The sequence below is a fragment of the Marmota marmota genome, unplaced genomic scaffold, assembly GCF_001458135.2.
Source record: "Marmota marmota marmota unplaced genomic scaffold, marMar, whole genome shotgun sequence".
NCBI lineage: Eukaryota > Metazoa > Chordata > Mammalia > Rodentia > Sciuridae > Marmota > Marmota marmota.
Genome location: NW_026000108.1, coordinates 3351041 through 3369513, shown reverse-complemented (window position 1 = coordinate 3369513; position 18473 = coordinate 3351041). Strand labels below are relative to the sequence as shown.

The 18473-nt window shown below is 61.6% G+C and overlaps 1 protein-coding gene and 1 long non-coding RNA gene across 11 annotated transcripts in view; one reads left to right on the top strand and one right to left on the bottom strand.

Moving 5' to 3' along the window:
• The window catches only part of Sh3tc1 (SH3 domain and tetratricopeptide repeats 1), a 44884-nt gene that overhangs the window by 18660 nt on the left and 7751 nt on the right, over window positions 1-18473 (top strand). For 8 of the 10 annotated variants that reach the window (XM_048784099.1, XM_048784105.1, XM_048784101.1 and 5 more), the window contains exons 3-14: window positions 1846-1973; window positions 2768-2873; window positions 3878-4024; window positions 4670-4878; window positions 5023-5189; window positions 5828-5904; window positions 6631-6826; window positions 8646-8779; window positions 10496-10537; window positions 11875-13563; window positions 15372-15552; window positions 16534-16684. In XM_048784099.1, coding sequence (XP_048640056.1) covers window positions 1846-1973; window positions 2768-2873; window positions 3878-4024; window positions 4670-4878; window positions 5023-5189; window positions 5828-5904; window positions 6631-6826; window positions 8646-8779; window positions 10496-10537; window positions 11875-13563; window positions 15372-15552; window positions 16534-16684 — 3227 coding nt within the window. The remainder of the gene's footprint in view (window positions 1-1845; window positions 1974-2767; window positions 2874-3877; window positions 4025-4669; window positions 4879-5022; window positions 5190-5827; window positions 5905-6630; window positions 6827-8645; window positions 8780-10495; window positions 10538-11874; window positions 13564-15371; window positions 15553-16533; window positions 16685-18473) is intronic. The other 2 variants (XM_048784097.1, XM_048784102.1) reach the window with 2 other exon arrangements.
• On the bottom strand, window positions 817-10464 carry LOC125610914. The gene is made up of 3 exons (XR_007340969.1): window positions 10336-10464; window positions 9763-9772; window positions 817-829 (listed from the first exon to the last, which is right to left on the bottom strand). It is a non-coding gene; the product is annotated as an uncharacterized LOC125610914 (long non-coding RNA).

Here is an 18473-nt window from a genome sequence, read left to right as displayed (position 1 = left end):
TCCCTCCCTCCCTCCTTCCTGATCATCTGAGGGCAGCCCCACTCTGTAGAGGGCTGGCAGTAGGGGAGGAGAGGGCATCTGCTGGAGATCTCTAGCTGACCTTGACCCCAGGGGTTAGGTAGGGCTGATTGTCTTAGAGTTTCAGCGTCAGAACAGGTGAGGGGGCTGTCCCAGGAACCTGGATTCTGGTGGCAGCAGCCAGCCTTAGAAAAAAAGGCTGTTGCTTCAGGGTCCCTGTGAGCTGGGTGTAGCTAGAGCAGGGCCCAGGGTCCTGGTCCAGGTTCTCAGCCTGCGGAGCAAGGAACTGAGCCAGACTGGAGAGATTGGGGACAAAGAGAGGTGAATTGAGAGGGGAGTGCCTCTGGGAGGAGCAAACACGGGGAGCAGAAGGTGGAGCTGAGGAGGGCTGGACCCTCTGCACAGGGGCTTTCGCTGGGCTGCTAGTCTCCCCTCCTCTCCCCTGGGGGGTCCACTGATACCTTGATGGACAGCTGAACCTCCCAGGACTTCTTTCATTGCCCACATGTGACCTCCTCCCCGCTAACCTGCCCAGGGGGAGCAAGCCGTGATGCTAGTGACCAGCAACCAGCTAACTTCAGGTGGTGCCTGGAGTCCGCGCAGGGACTCCTCCTTCCTGGGCTCTCATTCCCCTTTTTTGGTGGAGCTGAGCTCCCTAAGGGGTGGCCCCTTTCCCGTGCCCTGTCTCCTACCTGGCTTTAGGGCCTGGGGTGGTGTCCAAGCTGGGAGCTATCAGGGCAACAGCCGCCAGGGCCTGGTTTGGGAGGCCCTGGGGGAGTGAAGAGGTGGGGAGGCCCTGGGTGCCTGGAGTCTTGGGCAGCAGAGGACCAGCAGGGCCGGGGAGGGGACCTACGTTTCATTCTATCTGGGGTGGGAGACTACCGCTGCCCCCTCCCACAGGAAGCCCTGGCCACACGTGGAGATTTCCTTCAGATTTGCTTTCTTGTTGGTGCCTGTGAGCTGTGCAGAGGGGCGGGCTCCACGGAGGCATGTTCACACGCACATCAAAACCCAGTCGGATCAACCTCACCCAAAGACCTCCCCAACATGTACAGGGTTGATGGGAAAGCCGGGCCCCTCGTGTGCTCGGCCAGCTCTCCAGAGCTCTGCGGCCCCCACGGCTGCTGGCCATTTCCTGGAACATTGTAGACAGGCCATGTCCATCTGCAGAAGTTCAGTGTTACCCTAGAGGGTCCAGAGCCAGGCCAGGTTGGGGGTGCTCTCTTGGGGCCTCTGGCTCTGCATGGGCCAGAGGACTGACTAGGGCAGAGCCTGGCCAGACAGTTGTCCGACGGCTCTGCTGTCCTGAGCCGTGGGCAGGGGCTGAGGACAGGGCCAGCAGGACAGGCTGCTGGGCCCATGCCATGTGTGACCGGGGAATGGAGTGGGCACAGGGTCCCCCAGGAGATAAGGAAGAGGGGACAGGAGCCAGGGTAGAATTGAGGCCTCTGTGATGCCTGGGGGGTGTCCCAGGAGGCTGGGTGCCACATCTGGAGATGGGGCCGGGGGAGAGGTGGGGCTGGAGGTCATGGTGCCCAGGCCGCTTGCTGAATGTCGGCTCCTGGCTGACCTGCTGCAGGGTGAAACGAAAGTCCACCTTCCCATCCCTGCAGGGGCCTGGCCTGAGGATGAACAGGCAGGTCTTTGCAGCTGAGCTGGGCATCTGTTACTGGAGGTCAAGCTGCTCTCTGGGTTTGGGTGCCCCGGGCTGGCCCAGCCTCCAGCACCAGTTTTGTGACTTGGAGGCTCAGCGGGGGTGGCGGGGAGCACCCCATAGACCCAGGTCTGGGCCAGCAGGACCTCCTGACTTCCATCTGCCCCTTCCAGACCTGGCTCTGCAGCTGCTGGCCGTGCGGAGGAAGAGTGGACAGCCAGACCCCGGCCTGCAGCAGGCCCTGCGGGGCCGGCTGCGCCTGCTGGAGAACGAGAGCCAGGAGGTGGCCCGCGTGCTGGGGGTGAGTCAGCCCTGGAGCCTGGGGAGCAGGGGAAAGGAGCTCCCTCGAGTAAAGAGAATAGGCACAGGGGGGGATGTCACGGAATGAGGACAGTTCAGGAGACAGGGCCCCCCTCTGCCACAGGGCTGGGATGGGGGCAGCACGGACTTGGGGTCAGACCGCCCTGACGGTGGCCTCCTAGCCTGTGTGAAGGCACCTTCGTCCGCCACACTGGAGACGCCCAGAGGTGGGGACCAGGTAAATACCTCACCAAGTGCCCGGCACAGAGACTGGCTCAGACTGCTCAACAAACGGGGCTCCGCCTGGGACTGGGCCACAGAGGAGGGCCGTGGTGGGCCCTGGGGTCCAGTCCGCGGCACCACCTGCCCAGGGTCTGAGCTCAGAATCAGGCCTGGCTTCCTTTGTCAGATGGAGGGGTGTTGGCCGCCCCCGCTTTAGTCAGAAGAGCTCCCGGATGGTGCGATTGTCCCCAACACCGTCACCGTCACCCCAGAGGACAGAGGCCCGAGTGCACTCAGCCTCGGTGGGAGCTGCAGGTGCAGTGAGGCAAGGCGGGTCCCAAGGCAGCGCTGTGGCCGGGCTGAGGGCAGCTGCTGAGGGCAGTGGCCAGGGGGAGGCTGGGAGGGTGAGAGAGCAGCGCAGGGCGGCCCCGGGGCTCTGGCAGGAGCTGGGCTGCATTCTGCAGGTGGCGGAGCCGCGGTCGGCTTGTGAGCAGGAGAGGATCAGCCAGGGCTGCAAGGAACCGCCCTGCAGGCCACTGGGACTGTCCCTAAATTCTATTTCTTTCCTTTAAGGAATTGTCAGCCAGGCTGTTGTCTATCCACAGTGACCAGGATCGGATCATGGTGACGTTTAAGACTTTTGAAGAAATCTGGAAGTTTTCCACCTACCATGCTCTTGGTAAAGCAGCCACCCTCCCAGGGCTGATCCCAGGGCCCCCTCGGAGGACTCGTAACTCACCCTGTGTCCATGGCACCAACCGGGGCTGGAGAATAAGTCGTTTCACAGCGGCCTCTCCAGAAAAACAGGGAGGGCCCAGGGTCCACCTTGTTCTGGGGGTGGGGAGGCACTGTGCTGGGCTGTGCTGGCTACAGCTGAGGTGGACAGTCTTGCTGGGGGCTGTGGTGCCTGAGCTTCCGGGTCCCTTCCCTACGGCGTGGTCCTTACCTCCGCGGGGAGGGAGCTAGGCTCCCACTGGCTCTGGAGGCCCAAGGAGCCCAGACAGGAGGCCAGCAGCCTGGGGTGGGACCCAGCTAGGGGAGCCTTGTGAGCCCACTTCCGTTTGAGGGCCAAGAAGCTGGAGGAGGAGACCCTTGATGGCACCCTCGGCAGGTCTTGTTGATGCTCTGTCCTGTCTCCTGGGAGGAGACAGTTCTCAGAGGAGCCAGTTTGTCCTCAGTCCTCCCCGCAGGACAGCCGCAGGTACTGTGGTGCTCAGAAGGCAGCGTCCTCTGGCCCTGTCCTCGAATGTCCACACCTCAGCTAGAGTACTGAAGGACTTGCTCCCCACCTGCTGTGGCCCTAATGGGAGCCAGGCTGGTGCTGCCTGCTGGCCAGGCATGGGGGCGTCACCAGCACCCTGATGGCCAAGCACTGTCTCCATGGAAACAGATAACATGGGCCAGTAGCGCCAGGCCAGGGCTCCCTGGCCTGTTCTGTGTCCATCCTATGATGGTCAACGTGGCCTGTAACCTCTGACTTAAGAATGCAAACACAGAGGCACACAGAGGCCCTTAACTTGACCATGGTGGTGGTGGGTGGGTGAGGGTCTGGACATGGCCACTGGCAGCCAGGATGGTCAGACCAGTGGACCGCGCACAGGTAGGCTCCCAGGGCAGGCGGCCCACGCTGGGGCCTTCCCTGCCCCTTCCAGAGCCTGCGGGTGACCAGGCCTGGCCTTGCAGGCTTCACACATCACTGCTTGGAAAACCTGCTGGTGGACCGGGCCTTCTGGCTGCTGTGGCCAGGCGAGGAGGAGGAGACGGCCATCCAGGTGCACGTGGAGGAGGACGCCTTGAGGCGGACGCACCAGAGCCTGCTGGCCCAGGAAGGTGGGTGCCGTGCGTGGCGACGGCGACCTTGGTCTGGGGCTGTAGCAGGAGGCAGCTCTGGAGCCAGGAGGTCTGCTCCAGGCGGTGGCTACCTGGCGCCCCCTGGCCCACCCTGGCAGTAAGCGGGCCTGGGCAGCAAAGACCCTGGCTGGCCCCCCGGGGAGATGAGGTGTCTGGGAAGTGGCAGAGAGGCTGTCTGGTGTCCCCACCTCCAGCCCTGATTCTTGCTGGGCTTCGAGGCCCGATTCTAGAGGAGGGAGGGTCAAACGGCCTTCCCCACGGCTCTCAGCCTGAGCTGCCTGGTCGGGGCTGGACTCCCAGTGGCCGTCCAAGCAGGAAGTGCTGGGGACCACCGTCTGGCCTTCGTGGGTCAGGGAGGACACTGAGGCCCAGAGAGAGTCTGAGTTTGAGCAGGCCTCAGAGGCCAGTGGAGGCAGAGCTGGGGCCCACCCCGGGTTGCTGGCCTCTTGTCTGGGCTCCTTGGGCCTCCAGAGCCAGTCCACTGGTTCCTGGGGCTGAAGCAGCTGATGGGGCCTCCCCCCGGGCTGCCTTCACTGTGGGTCCTGTAGGGGCGGGGTGGTCCTGCTGGCAGAGTTTCAGCTGCCCGGTCCAGCCACCTGGATGACCACCTTTTTCCTTTCAAAGGGCCTTTCTTTGTCCTGTGTCCTGACCACCATGTGAGACTGACGACTGGCCGCCAGAGTGTGGGGAAGGGCCCCCAGGTCCTCAGGAAGGCTTCGGGGCACTCCCTGGGGGACGTGGCCCTGGAAGCGGACTCTTCAAGCCCCATTCCCACCACATCTGGGGCGGTGACAGTGGCTGCCCCGGAGCCCTTGGTTCCGTTCCATCAGTGGGTACCGGACTCTCTGTCGTCCCGGTGGTGCTGGGTGGTGCTGGGCCTCACAGATGGTCCCTGGGCCTGGCAGGTCGACTGCCCAGTGGGGTGGGAGGACACGCAAGGTGGGGACCTCTTCTGCGGCTTCCTCTCCGGGCCACAGGCAGCGCCTCGAGGGGGCCCGTGGGCTCTCCCGGGACTCAGGGCACAGGAGTGTGCAGCACACAGCCCTCATCAGGCCCCCTCGGAAGCCCTCCAGGGAGGCTCAGGACAGTTGCACCCGCAGGAAGGAGGCAAACGGAGATTTGCCCACACAGAAACGGAGTGCAGGTAAAGCTAGTGAGGACGGTAACCCAGAAGATCCTGCTGGCTTGCTGAATGGCTCATAGACTAGGCTGGGAGCTTCCTAGAAGCCAAAGCCAAGAGAGAAACTCAACCTCCTGATTGACAGCGATGGTGGGGTGGCGGTCAGTGGCCGCTCATGTCTCCTACGAAGACCAGAGGAGTTCCTAGTTTCTCCAAGAAACTCCCCTGTTTGCTGTGCCCAGTGAGGTCCTGGCAGGTGACACAGAGCACCTCCGTAGGCCATCCTCCAGGGTCAGGTTCCAGAGGTTAGAGATGGAGAAGGAGGACGGTCAGTCTCCACTACAGTGTTCTTGCTGTCTGTCTGAGGAGCAGAGGCCCGGACAGGGTCATTTGTGCAGGCCCATGGTGACGGACAGTAGGGTCAGGGCCGGAGGCCAGGCTCCTGCAGCCCCACAGCACTGAGCTGCTCCTGGAAGCAGTGGGGGCAGGTGCTTACGGGGGGTGGTCTGCAGGGGTCCCTGGGCTGTAGTGCCACCGGCCCAGCAGGTACATGTGACCAGGAGGTGGAGGGATCTGCTCAGGTTGCTGGGGCTGGACACCTGCCCAGAAGGCGTCTGCCCCAGTCTGAGGTCCACGGCACAGACCTCCTCTCTCCACTCTAGGTGGGCCCTTAGGGCCCCCTGGGGCCCCGCTGACGACTCCGTGGGTGGACCTGTGACACCTGACAGCTCACTGATGGGTAAGCGTTTCCACCGGCCTCTCTTTCCTGGGGGAGAGGTAGCCCATGAGTCATGGGCACCAGCATTCTGGAAGTTTCTGTGTTTGCCCTGAACCCTCCCCAAGCCAAGGGACAAGGCTGTGGTCCCCTCCTGTCTGCAGGATGAAGGCTGAGGCTCAGAGAACTCCAGGGCTGATCCAAACTTCACAGCCCCTGGGAAGGTGGGCTGGCATCCTGTCATCGTCCCCAGGAGCCTGGGATGTGGCTCACAGACACCTCAATGAGCTGTCCCAGGTCTCCACACCCTGGAAGACCTGGGAGGAGGCAGCCAGCCTCTGGCTGAACCTGCTGTGGGTGCCAAGGAGACCCCGAGGCTCAGCCTGGCCCTGTCCTGGGTCTTTGTGAAAAGCTGCCTGCAGCTCCCGGGCTCAGGGGCACCAGAGCTCTCTGCTTGGCCCCCAGTGGCTTGTGTTTGCTTGGCTTCTGTGCCAGCTACGTGGACACAGGCCCTGGGGGCAGGAGGGACAGGTCACAGTCTCCCTGGAACCTGACAACCCGGCTGAGCGAGAGTCATGGCTGCCGTTTCCCATGTTTGGTTTAGGGATAAAAGCGCCTCTGTCTGGGGTCCACTTAGATGTCCAGGCCTGAGCTTCCTTCACCTCCCCCAGGGGCAAGGCAGATTTTCTGCCAGAAGTCCCGGCCTCTGCCCACCAGCCCCAGCTCTGACCGCGTGGTCTCCTTCCACAGGGCTTGGCCAGGCCTCAGCGGTGGCGGACTTCCAGGGCTCAGGGCCTGAAGAGGTGTCCTTCCAGGCCGGCGACCTCCTTGAGATCCTGGGTGCCCAGGTGCCCAGCCTGCCCTGGTGCGTGGGCCGGCACATGGCCTCAGGCCAGGTGGGCTTCGTGCGGACCAGCCACATCAGCATGCAGGGCCCGGTGTCTGAGTGAGTGGATGAGGCCCCCCTTTTCTAGGCTGATCCCCACCACTCCCGGGGGACCCTGCCACCACATCCACAGAGCTTCCCAGGTGACCACCTGGATGCTGGCCTGGACAGCTCCTTCCCCCTTGCGGGGCTCAGGTCACCATTGCCTCTGCCCCAGCACCTCTCCAAGATGCTGCCAGGCGGGCATCCTCTGAGAGGGGACGCGCCCCGACACCTCCTGGTGCTTGTCCCACAGGCGGCTGGCCCTCAGGCCTGGAGCCAGGGGCAGAGAGCAAGGTGCGGGCAGCCCCAGGCTGCCTCCCCAGCTGGGGGCCCTGGTGCCCTCCAAGCTTCGGCTGCCAGCAGCGCCCCTTGGCTGGTGGCTGTGTCCCTCCGGCCCCACCCAGTGTCCACAAGGCCTCCTCCCCTGTGTCTGTGACTGTTTTCTCTAAGAAGGACACTTGCTGTCATGTTACACCCCCTCCAGTGGGTCCCACCTTGACCAGTTACATCTGCAAAGACCTCATTTCCAAAATCGTTACCTTCCAAGAGTTTGGAGTTTGGAGGGTCACTCCTTAACTCAGCACCCCAAGTCTCTCCCCTCCATGAACCCCTTTCAAGTGTCAGCCATGGGCTTCGAGGCCCCTCACAGCCCTGGTGCCTCCCATTCCAAGGGCCACCGCTTGCCATGAGTCCCCCGGAGTCCAGCTGTGGGGAGGCTGGCTCCTGGTTCCTTGGCTCTCACGGTTCTGAGTCTTGTCTGTAATGGCTTTTCCCAGGGACATTCTTCCTGTCCCCTAGCCCCCAACCCCAGCCAAGGGACTCCCAGGGACAGATGCTGGTCAATTCTGTGTCACTGCTGCCCAGCCCTGGCAACAGTGAGGGTCCTTGGGGAGTGGTCAGTGGGCACAGCCATGCCTGTCCTTGTGGTCTCTTCCCTGGACTTGGCCTCTCATTGTGAGAACCCAGTTCAGAGCCTGGAGAATGTGGGTGTGAGGAAAGTGTCCTCCACTCCGGTCCTGTCCCCTCTGTGGGCTCACCTCCCACTCCCACAGGTGAGACACGTTTTTGGTGGCCCTGTTCTGGGCTGGGCGCTGAGACTGACCAATAAGCTATATCCAGAGGTCCATGTCATACAGGCCGTTTAGTCCTGTAGCTCCCTCCCAGCTCCTGCCTCCTTCCTGTCCCCCTCCTGGACTTGGTGGCCACCCGCCAGCCCTGTCCCTGGCTGAGCACTGTGGGACCCTGCAGAGGCTGCGTGAGGAGCACGGTTGGCACAGCAGCTGCAGGAGACATTGGAGGGGGCTTTAAAAGCTGCCGGGAGCCCCCTTCCCAGGCACAGTGGTTTGGCGCTGGCCTCCCGGTCTTCGCTGCCGTGCGTGGGGACTGTCTCAAATGAGGGAGTAGAAACGGTCTGACTGTGAAATGTCACTGTCAAAAGACACGATCACAACAAATTCAGCTGAAGATCCAATTGGCTGTGTCCACGAGTCACGCATCAGGTGGCCGAGTCCAGCAGGGGCGGGACAGCGGCGGGTGTCGTCAGGTGGGACTAGGGAACCGTGCCGCAGCGGAAGAGCCTTCCCGTTGGCGCCAGGTCCCTGCAGGTCACTGGTTTGTAAGGGGTAAGGCAGCGGGGCCTCGTCCTCACCCTGCCCCTAAAACTGGCCCATTGGAGACATGGCCCTCTCTCGCTGGTGTCCTCAGAGGCCAGCGGAGCCGTCCCAGCGTGGTGATGCAGAACCGCTGTGCCGGGCCTTTGGTGGGGTCCTTGGGGCCCTGCAGAGCAGCCCCGGTCGCGGCCTCCTGTTTGATTGACACCTGCGTCATGGCTCCCCAGGTTGGAGAGTGTGGTCTTCCTGGACGAGGGAGAGAGGCTGTTCTTCAGCAGCGAGGGGCACCTTTCGGAGGACACCGCCCAGCGCTTGCTGAGCAGGATGGCGGGCACCGAGGTCTGCTCCGTGCACAGTCTGGGTAGGTGTGGGGCCTGGCTGACTGTGTCCCCGCAGGGGACCTGGGAGAGTGCTGGGTGGATTCCTGGAAGGATGGTGACTGCGCCCACAGTGGAGATAAAGGCTTGGACTGGGTGAACCGGGTGGCATCTGGCCAGTGCTGAGGCCACCTGTCCCCCACCCTATTGGCATTGGGTTTGTAGGTCTCCCAGTGAGTCCTTGGGGGCAGGTGTTTCTGCTCCCCCCTCCTTTCCCAGCAGCCCCCAGCTGCCCACTCCTCATGCCTTCATGTGGACAGAGAAGGCCAAGCCCTGGGTGCCCAAAGGTGAGCAGGCGACAGACGGCCACTGCCTCTGGGCATGTGGGGTAGGCACAGAGAGAGAGGCGTGACGAGCTGGGGACGCAGGAGGTGCTGAGGCCCCCATTGCCCAAGGTCATGAGGAAGCCTTTCCCCACTGGTCTCAGGCCCCAACCCAAGGCACGGGCACCCTTGGCCTTGGCTGGGCACATGGAGCTTGGCTTCGCTCTAGGGGGACAAGCTTCAGGGGGGTCCCACCTTGGCGGCCTCTGCCCAGCCTTGCCAACCCCCTGTGGAGAGGGAGCTGGAGCTCTGCCACTGTGGAGGGCTACCCAGCCTGGCGGCTGGGGAGGCAGGCAGGACCCAGGGTGCCCACCTACGGAGCGGTGCCACTCCCCACCTCCCCACAAACCTCTGCATGGGAAAGCGTCTCCCTGAGGCCCAAGGTACAGTGCAGCGGAGGAAGCCAGCTGTCCACACCAGGAGCAGCGGGGCTGAGCCAGGGACACGTGCACGCCCAGTGGTGGGCCCCGATGCCCGAGCCCAGCAGAGGCCCGCAACCCACGCACACACTCACACTCACACTCATGAGGCACAGGTATACACAAGCACACGCAACCACACGTGTACACACTCACATGTATGCACACACAAACACACTCATGCCCGCACACCCACATGTACTCATGTAGCATGTGCACACGCACACAGACGTTTCTACACATATTTTTCTTCCTGCTTAATGATAGGCATCGAAACACCTTCCCGCCCACATTAGGTTGAAGCTTTCTAGGCCTACAGAAGAACGTCCTCCTGAACAGACTGCCCCTTGACCCTGGCCTCTCCGGGCTCCAGCCCCCGACATGGGCTGTCTTTCTCGGGGAGCAGACGCTGTGGCTGGGGTACCGCAGTGACCTCTGTGCCCTCCCTGCCGGGCACCCAGGAGCACGTGCCTTCCGTGTCAGGTCCAGGCACCCTCACGTGCCCATGGTTACAGCTCTCTTCATTCCTGCCCGCTGTGGTTCCGGCCAGAGGGTGTCAGCCCCTTCTTAGGAGGTGGCAGCTGAGGCCAGGAGGTGCCTGCCCCAGTCTGAGCAGGGACGTGCCCACAGTGGGTGGCTCCGCCCCAGCCTGTGGGACTTAGGGCTGCTGTGGCTCCATCCACCCTGCTCCCCAGTGGAGCTTACAGGGCCAGAGCACCCCTCCATGGCCACGGTCCCCTGTCCAGAGGGCAGGCTGGAGTTCTGTGTGGTCAGGGGAGGGCCGGGGCAGACCACCACGCTCTGTCCTGTCTGTAGGTCCTGGGGGACGTGGACTCCTGGCTCCTGAGCCACACCTCTCCCTCATGGGTGCTGGTGGCCAGAGGGTCCCTGCCTGGACATGGCCTGGGACCACAGGGCACTGTCTGGAGTCCTGATGACCTCTCTTCCTCCCTCCCAGACCGCCTGGCAGAAGCAGAGGGTATGCAGCCTGAGGAGCGAGGTGGGTGCTGCCCAGAGCTTGGGGTCTTGTGGTCAGAGGTGGGGCCTCGGGGCAGGAGTGCAGGGCAGAAGTGGCAGTGCTGGGCACCAGGTACCGAGCGGGGGTGCCAGTCCTCTGCCGTGAGGGTGCAGGCGGGTGTGGGAAGTTTATGGGGTGGGCCTGAAACCCCCCTTGCACCTCGAGGCGCTGGGCCCCACAGGACAGCCCACTCTCGGCTATGGCTTCCTCTGGGTGACTCAGAGCAGCTGAGGCCTGTCCTGCTCTGTGCCAGGCGGCCAGGTCCCACTGCCCGCAGGGAGCGGGGACAAGGAGGGTGGAGCTGGAACATTGCTCTGGAGAAGAAGCCGCTCCCCCAATCAGGTCCCTACAGGTCCTTCCTGAGGGCCTTCTTGGTTCAGGGACACCCTCTTTTCTCCCCTCTGCAGCTCAGCTGGCTCCCTGCACCCCTCCCCAGGGGTCTGAATGGCAGGGTGGGGGGCATTTGGAAATTCCCTGGGAGAACCAAGCACCAACTCACAAGGGCTGCCCTGGGGTGCAGACAGGGAGGCCCTGAGATGGGGCCCTCGGGAGGCTGGGCGTGCCTCCTTCCCACCTGGAGCCTCTGCAGACCCTCCTGTCTCCTGAGCAAAGACCCCGTGGGCCCCTTAGCTGCCTGTGCTGGGCTGGCAGTGGAGGCCAGCCATGGGGGCTCTGTGGGGGGCAGATTCCTATAATCCAGGGCAGTCGGATTGGCAGGACCTCTGCCCCTAAACTGAGTTTAATTTTTTCTTGTTCTAAGTCTTTGCCAACTGACAAAGAGTTTGCTTTGGGAGCCATTCCCGATTCCTCTTGCCAGAGATGGTCCCTTTCCTGTGGCGGGGAAGGGCAGGTGGCCAGCCCTCCTCTCCAGCTGGCTGGTTCCTGGGGATGGAGCCGTTCTGCCTGTTCTGTATGACGACTTCAGTGGGCAGATCAGCAGTTCTGACTGGCAGTTGGGGCTTCCTGGATGGGGCGAGCCCAGCAGGCTGAGCAAATCACACCTTTGGGGCTAGCCCAGAGGGTGGACAGGACTCCTTATGAGGCTTCAATTCTTTCTGAAGGGAAAGGGACCCACCAGCCACGGCTGAGCTCTGAAGCATGGATCTCCCATGACGGTGCTCTCAAGAGGGCGGAGATGGAGGGAACAGGGTCATGGGGAAGGAACATGGAGCCACCAGACCCTGCTGTCCTTGGAGCAGCCTGGGGGGAGGGTCACCTGGGTGGTGCTGCTCCAGGGACGGCGGGGGAGGGGAGAACTGTGCAGGCCAGTGGCCTTCACACTGGACGCTAATCCCACTGGGCCTTTTTGTGACTTGCAGAAATGCCTCTACCCGGCCTCAACCCCGAGCCCCAGGAGACCCTGCGGACAGTGAAGGATGTTCTAGAACAATGCAAGACCTTCCCAGGCTGCCCTGAGGAGGAGCCCGAGGCCAGGGGTCTCCAGGAGGCTTCTGGCTGCGTGAGCTCCCCCGACACCGAGGAGCCCCCCTTCTGCCTGCTTCCCGAGGACAGTGGGACGGACCCAGAGGCCCTGGGCTCGCTGCTGCAGACCCTGAATGCCCCTGGGTACCAGGCCTGCTTCCGTGGCCTGTATGACGCCTGCCTGCCATGGCTGGGCAGCATGTTCTGCAGCTTTGCTGATGAGGAGGAGCTGGCCGGGCTCCTGGCACGGGCCCGGGAGATGGCCAAGAAGGCTGGCCTTGGCATGGCACTGGCCAGACTCTGCTTCCTCCTGGGACGGCTGTGTGCCCGGAAGCTCAAGCTCTCCCAGGCCCGCGTGTACTTTGAGGAAGCCCTGAGGGCGCGCGGGGGCTGCTTTGAGGACCTCTTCCTGGTGGTGGCCGTGTATGCAAACCTGGCCACCATCTACATGAAGCAGAAATCCAGGGAGAAGTGTGCCCAGGTGGTGCCCAAAGCTGCGGCCCTGCTCCTGGGCACGCCCAGCCACATCTGCAGCACCGAGGCAGAGGCGGAGCTCCTGCGGTACGCGCTGCGGAGCGCCATCAGCGGTGGGAGCCCGCAGGCCGAGGCCCGGGCCTGCTTCCTGCTGGCCAGGCACCACACCCACCTCAAGCAGCCGGAGGAGGCCCTGCCCTACCTGGAGAGGCTGCTGCTGCTGCACAGGGGCTTGGGCGCCCCGCCCGCCGCCTGGCCTCTGAGCTGCTACCTGCTCCTGGCCGACACCTACAGCAGGAAGTGCCTGCCCCACCTGGCTCTGAGCTGCATCAGGGTGGCCTCGCTGCGGACCCCAGGCTCGCTGGCCAGCTCCCTGAGGAGCGTGGACCTGGTCCTCTGGAACGCCCCCCGGCTGCACGGCCAGAGGACGGCGGCTCACAGCCTCCCTGCCCAGGCCGCCCACTACCTCAGGCAGGCACTGGCCTCCACAGCCGCAGGCACGGGGCGGGCCCTTCGCGGCCTGCTCTATGCCAGCCTGGCCCAGCTGCACAGCCACCATGAGCAGCACGGGCAGGCCATCGCCTTCATGATGCGGGCGGTGGAGGCCGACGCCGTGGCCGGTGCGCGCCCCGTGGTGGACCGCCTGGTGGTGCTGGCCTGGTTGCACCTGCTCCACAGGCAGAGCCTGGTGGCCCTGGACATCCTGCAGTCCATCCTGGATGCAGATGTGGCCAGCGAGGACCAGGAGGGTGTGATTGTCAACATGGCGGCCATCGCCCTGAAGAGGACGGGCAGGACCCGGCAGGCGGCCGAGGGCTACTACCGCGCCCTGCGCCTGGCTCGGGGCCTGGGCCAGCTGCGGAACCAGGCAGTGGTCCTGGCCAACTTCGGGGCGCTGTGTCTGCAGGTCAGTGCCATCGGGCTGGCCCAGCACTACCTCCTGGAGGCCATCAGACTCTTCTCACAGCTGCCCGTCGGGGAGTGTGGTCAGGACTTCACGCAGGTGCTCCTGTGGACTGGCCACCTGTGCACCCGCCGGGCCCTCGCCCAGCAGGGCAAGTGTTACTACCAGTGGGCCTTTCTGGTCGCTGTGGAGACGGGCCACCTGGAGAGTAAGTGGTGACCGCAAGTGCCACCCGCGTCCCTCCTCCATGCCTCCCCAGCGTGCTTCTGCAAACCGGCGTCCGGGAAAGAAAACTTTCCATCTTTGTTCAGAGCGCCTGGGTGTGAGTCCGAGGCCGGGGGGGCTTGTCCCACCCGGAGAATGCTGAGTGCAGAAACCGCGGGTTCCCACGCTGGGCCAGACCAAACGTCCAAGAAGGCGGGCAGGGGTGGCTCCCAGGGCTGCCAGGTGCATACTCGGCCATGTTTGAGCCAAGTGGGTGTTGGAGGGGTCCTTCCTGGAGCCAGCCACCTCCCACGGTCATCTGACTTGCTGGCACAGCGCTCCTTACAGCCTTCCTCTCTAGGAGGTTGGCAGGAGGTTGGCCGCCACATCCCCTCTTCAATTCTGATTTTAGTAATTTCCATCTTCTTCGTTTTTCTTTGTCAGTCTGGTGGAAGATTTGTTAATTTTGTTAATCTTTTGGAAGAATCAACTTTTGAGTGGACATTGGTGGCACACACCTGTGATCCCAGCTACTCAGGAGGCTGAGGCAGGAGGATCACAAGTTCAAGACTAGTATGGGCAACTTAGCAAGACACTGCCTCAAAGCAGGGCTGGGGACATGGCTCAGGTCGAGTGCTCCTGAGCGCAATCCCTAGTAGGCAAAAACCCAAACAAACAAAAGCAAAAAACACCAGATTTGGGGTTAGTTGGTTTCTCTTCTATATTATTTTGTTATTTCCACTCTATTCTTCATTATGTTCTTCCTCTTTGTTTGTTTTAGAATTATTTAACTCTTCTTTTTCTAGTTTCTTGCAGAGGAAGTTTAGGTTTGGCCTTTGAAATTTTTCTTAACAAAGGCATTCAGGGCTATGAATTTCCCTCTACACTCTTGCTTTAGCTGCACCCCCTGAGTCCTGGTATATTGTGCTTCTGTTTCTGTTCATATCAGAGTGGTTTTAGTTTTCCTTGTGAGCTCTTCTTTGACCCACTTGTTATTTAGGAATGTGTATTTTAATTTTCACATATTTTGGAATTTCCAAACTTCCTTCTGTTACTGATTTCTAACTACATTTCAAAGTAACTGAAGAACATATTTCTCAAAACTTCAACCCTTTTACACTTACTAAGGCTCGCTTTGTGGCCTGGCATGTGGACCATCTTGGAGGATGTTCTATGACACTGAAACTGAACTCTGCTAGTGTTGGGTGGAGTGTTTTGTAAGTACCTATGAGGTCTAGCTGGTTTATGGTGTGGGTAATTTCCACTTCCTTGTTTTCCTCTGGATTACTTTTGACAGTTGGAAGCTCTCCATAACTCCCAGCCCCTGGTTTGAGGAGAGGCCCGCAGGCCCGTGGTTTGGAGCCTGCTCCTGGACAGAGTGCAGGCCTTGTGATGCCAGGGCACAGCAGAGTCCCATTCCATGTGCTCCAGGCAAACACTCTGGACTCTGTGTGTCCATCTGTAAGAGGAGGTGATGGTGCCACCTGGCCATCAGGTCAGGATGGAGGCAGCCCCTGTTCTGGCTAGGAGCTTGGTGAGGCAGAAACAGGAGGCCTGATGGGACGGAACTCTGGCTCTGAGGGTCATCAAGATGGTCAGGGCTGTCTCTGGAGCCTCCACAGCCTGCTGTTCCTGGGCTGTCCATGCTATGCCCCTGAGATGGCCACTTGGACTATCCTGGCTCAGTTTCCCCATCTGAAGGACCTGGCTTATAGAGGTGTGGAAGAGGCGGACATTCAGCAAGGGGCTTTTGACCCCTGCATATAGCACTGTGGAGTCACAAGGGTGACATCTTCCTTTTGTTCTCCTCAGGCCAACTGCAAGCCGTCCAGCAGCTGTGCCACTTCTATAGCAGTGTCATGCCCAATGAGGCACAGAGCGTCATCTACCATGAGTTCCAGCTCACACTGGCCCGCAGGATAGCCGACAAGGTGTTGGAGGGACAGCTCCTGGAGGCCATCAGTCATCTGTACCTGTCACTGGGCACTGAGCGGTAAGGGTTGCACCCCAGTGTGGGGTGGGGGCAGCATGGAGACCATGCCCCATTCCTGGGCAACCTCCCTTTGGTGACTGTGGGGTTCCTGGCATCAGCTGATGGGCCTGGGGTCACTCTGTCCATTACTCATGACTTGCGAGTCCCAGCTTGGGCACCCTCCCATCTGCTCTCACCCCCAGACAAGCCTTGCCCCACAGATGCAGGGCAGCCATCGCTAGGTCACCCTTCCTGCCATGGTGGCTTTTGTGAGCTGAACTTTGCCTGCCCTGAGTCTTCAGTCACAGGGTGGCCGGGCCTCCCTTGTCCCCCAGACATGACAGTGGCCATGTGTTCCCCAGGCACCTGCTTCCCTGGGACAGCATCTTGGGACACCTCCCTGTGTGGCTTACACTGACCAGCCCACAGGCCCTGTGGGGTCACTGTGGTGAACACCACCTGTCACGTAGGACTCGCTGATAGCTGGGCAGAAGCCAGATGTTCACGAGGACTAGGGGGACGGGTTCCTGTCCAGGCGTTGAGTTCACAGCAGAAGAAATGGGCCAGTGCTCTAGAGTGCTGCTCTCCGAGCGTGGACCTGGGCAGGCAGAGCCTGGAGCAGGGCCCAGCGATCTGCCTGTGAACAGCCCTCTGCGCTCTGGGGCAGGCGCAAGTGTGAGAACCACCCGTCTAGGCCGTCTTTGAATTTCTGCCCTGTGCTGAGGGTTCCTGGTGTGTCCAGAGACAAAGCTGTGTGGGCAGGGACGGGAAGAGACGGGAGAGAAACCGGGAAGCCACAGGAAGCAGGCTGCTCCTGCAGGGTGTCTGCCCCAATGCCGCTTCCCTCTGAACAATTTGTCTTTTCTGTACCTGAAGACCATCTCCCAGCAGCCTGGGAGGGGCGGGCGCTGCACACGGCAAGGTCCACCCACCTGCAGACCCACCGTGGAGGAGCCCAGGCGGGTCCCAGGGCTCTTGCCTGACATCTGCGTTTGACTCCAGGGCCTACAAATCCGCTCTGGACTACACCAAGCGGAGCCTAGGGATATTCATCGACCTGCAGAAGAAGGAGAAGGAGGCCTATGCCTGGCTGCAGGCAGGGAAGATCTACTACATCCTGCGGCAGAACGAGCTGGTGGATCTGTACATCCAGGTGGGCGGTGCAGACGGGCAGCCTGCCGCGCTCACCCGCCACACGTCCACTCGAACCCCAGCTCCCGCCCTCCCGCCCATCCTCTCACCCATGAAACCATCTATCCATCCACCCACCCACCTGCCTATCCACCCACCCACGCTCTCACCACCATCTATCCACCAATCCACCCACCCACCTGCCTGTCCATCCACCCATCCACCTTCCACGCATCCATCCACTCACTCACCCACCATCCATCCACCCACCCACCTGCCTGTCCATCCACTCACCTGCCCCCACCCACCCACCCACTCATCTACCATCTATCCACCAATCTACTTACCCACCTGCCTATCCATCCACCCATCCACCTATCCACCCATCCATCCACTCACTCACCCACCCATCCATCCATCCATCCATCCACTCACTCATCCACCATTCATCCACCCACCCACCTGCCTATCCACCCACCTACCTGCTTACCATCCACCCACCCACCTACCCATCCATCCACCCACTCACTCATCCACCATCTATCCACTAATCCACTCACTCACCTGCCTATCCATCCACCCACCCACCTGCCAATCCACCCACCCACTCATCTACCATCTATCCACCAATCCACTCACCCACCTGCTTACCATCCACCCATCCACCCATCTATCCACCTACCTACCCATCTTCCACCCATCCACTCATCCACCTACCCACTCACCCACCACCCACTCACTCACCCATCCATCCACACATCCATCCATTCACTCATCCACCATCTATCCACCAATCCACTCACCCACCTGCTTATCCATCCACCCATCCATCCACCCATCCACCTATCCTCTCACACACCCACCCACTCACCCACCCATCCATCCACACATCCATCCAATCACTCATCCACAATCTATCCACCAATCCACTCACCCACCTGCTTATCCATCCACCCATCTCCCACCTACCTACCCATCTCCCACCCATCCACCTACCCACTCACCCACCACCCACTCACCCACCCATCCATCCACTCACTCGTCCACCATCTATCCACCCACCCACTATTGTCCATCCATTCCAGAGCCAATGTTGAGCACCTGCTGTAGGCCAGGGCCCCTGTCCCTCCCTCTCTGTCCTCCTGGCTCCCTGATAGTCTCCCCCAGTGCCCAGCATCTCCAACAACGATCTGAGCTCCCTGGGGGCAGCATGATGGCCCCTCTGTGTTGGTGCCCAGGAAGTGCTTAGTCCCTGTACAATCGATGTGCTCCCTCAGTTGAAGCCCAGAAGATCTTGCTTTAGCAGCCCAAGGCACATTTCCTCTGTTTCTGGGGGCTTCCCCAACACCATAGGACACGGTGGGGGGCCCTGAGGCTTTTGTTTTTGAGCACCACTGTGCACCTTCCCTGAGCCAGGCCTGAGGACTCAGGACGAGGAGCTCTGACTGAGAGGAGAACCAGTCCTGCTTTGGGCACCAGGAGGGGGCTCCAGCTAGCTGTGGGCAAGGGGGCGAGAGCCGCCTGGTGGAGGGTGCTCCAGGCAGCAGGACCCGTGGTCCAGAGGCCCAGAGGTTCCAGGGGACCTGGCACGTTCTGGGGCTACAGGCAGTAGGGTGTGGCTGGACTCCAGGGAGAGGCTCCACTTGGGATGTTCACTGAGCACCTACTGTGCACCAAGTGGTGGGCACAGCTGCGACCTCAGTCCCCCTTCCCGTGGAGCTGGTGAGAAAGAAGGTGGACGTGGTCAGGTCAGGGGGGCTAAGGACCTGGAGCAGAAGTGGAGACAGAGGGGCAGCAAGTGGCGGGAGCCC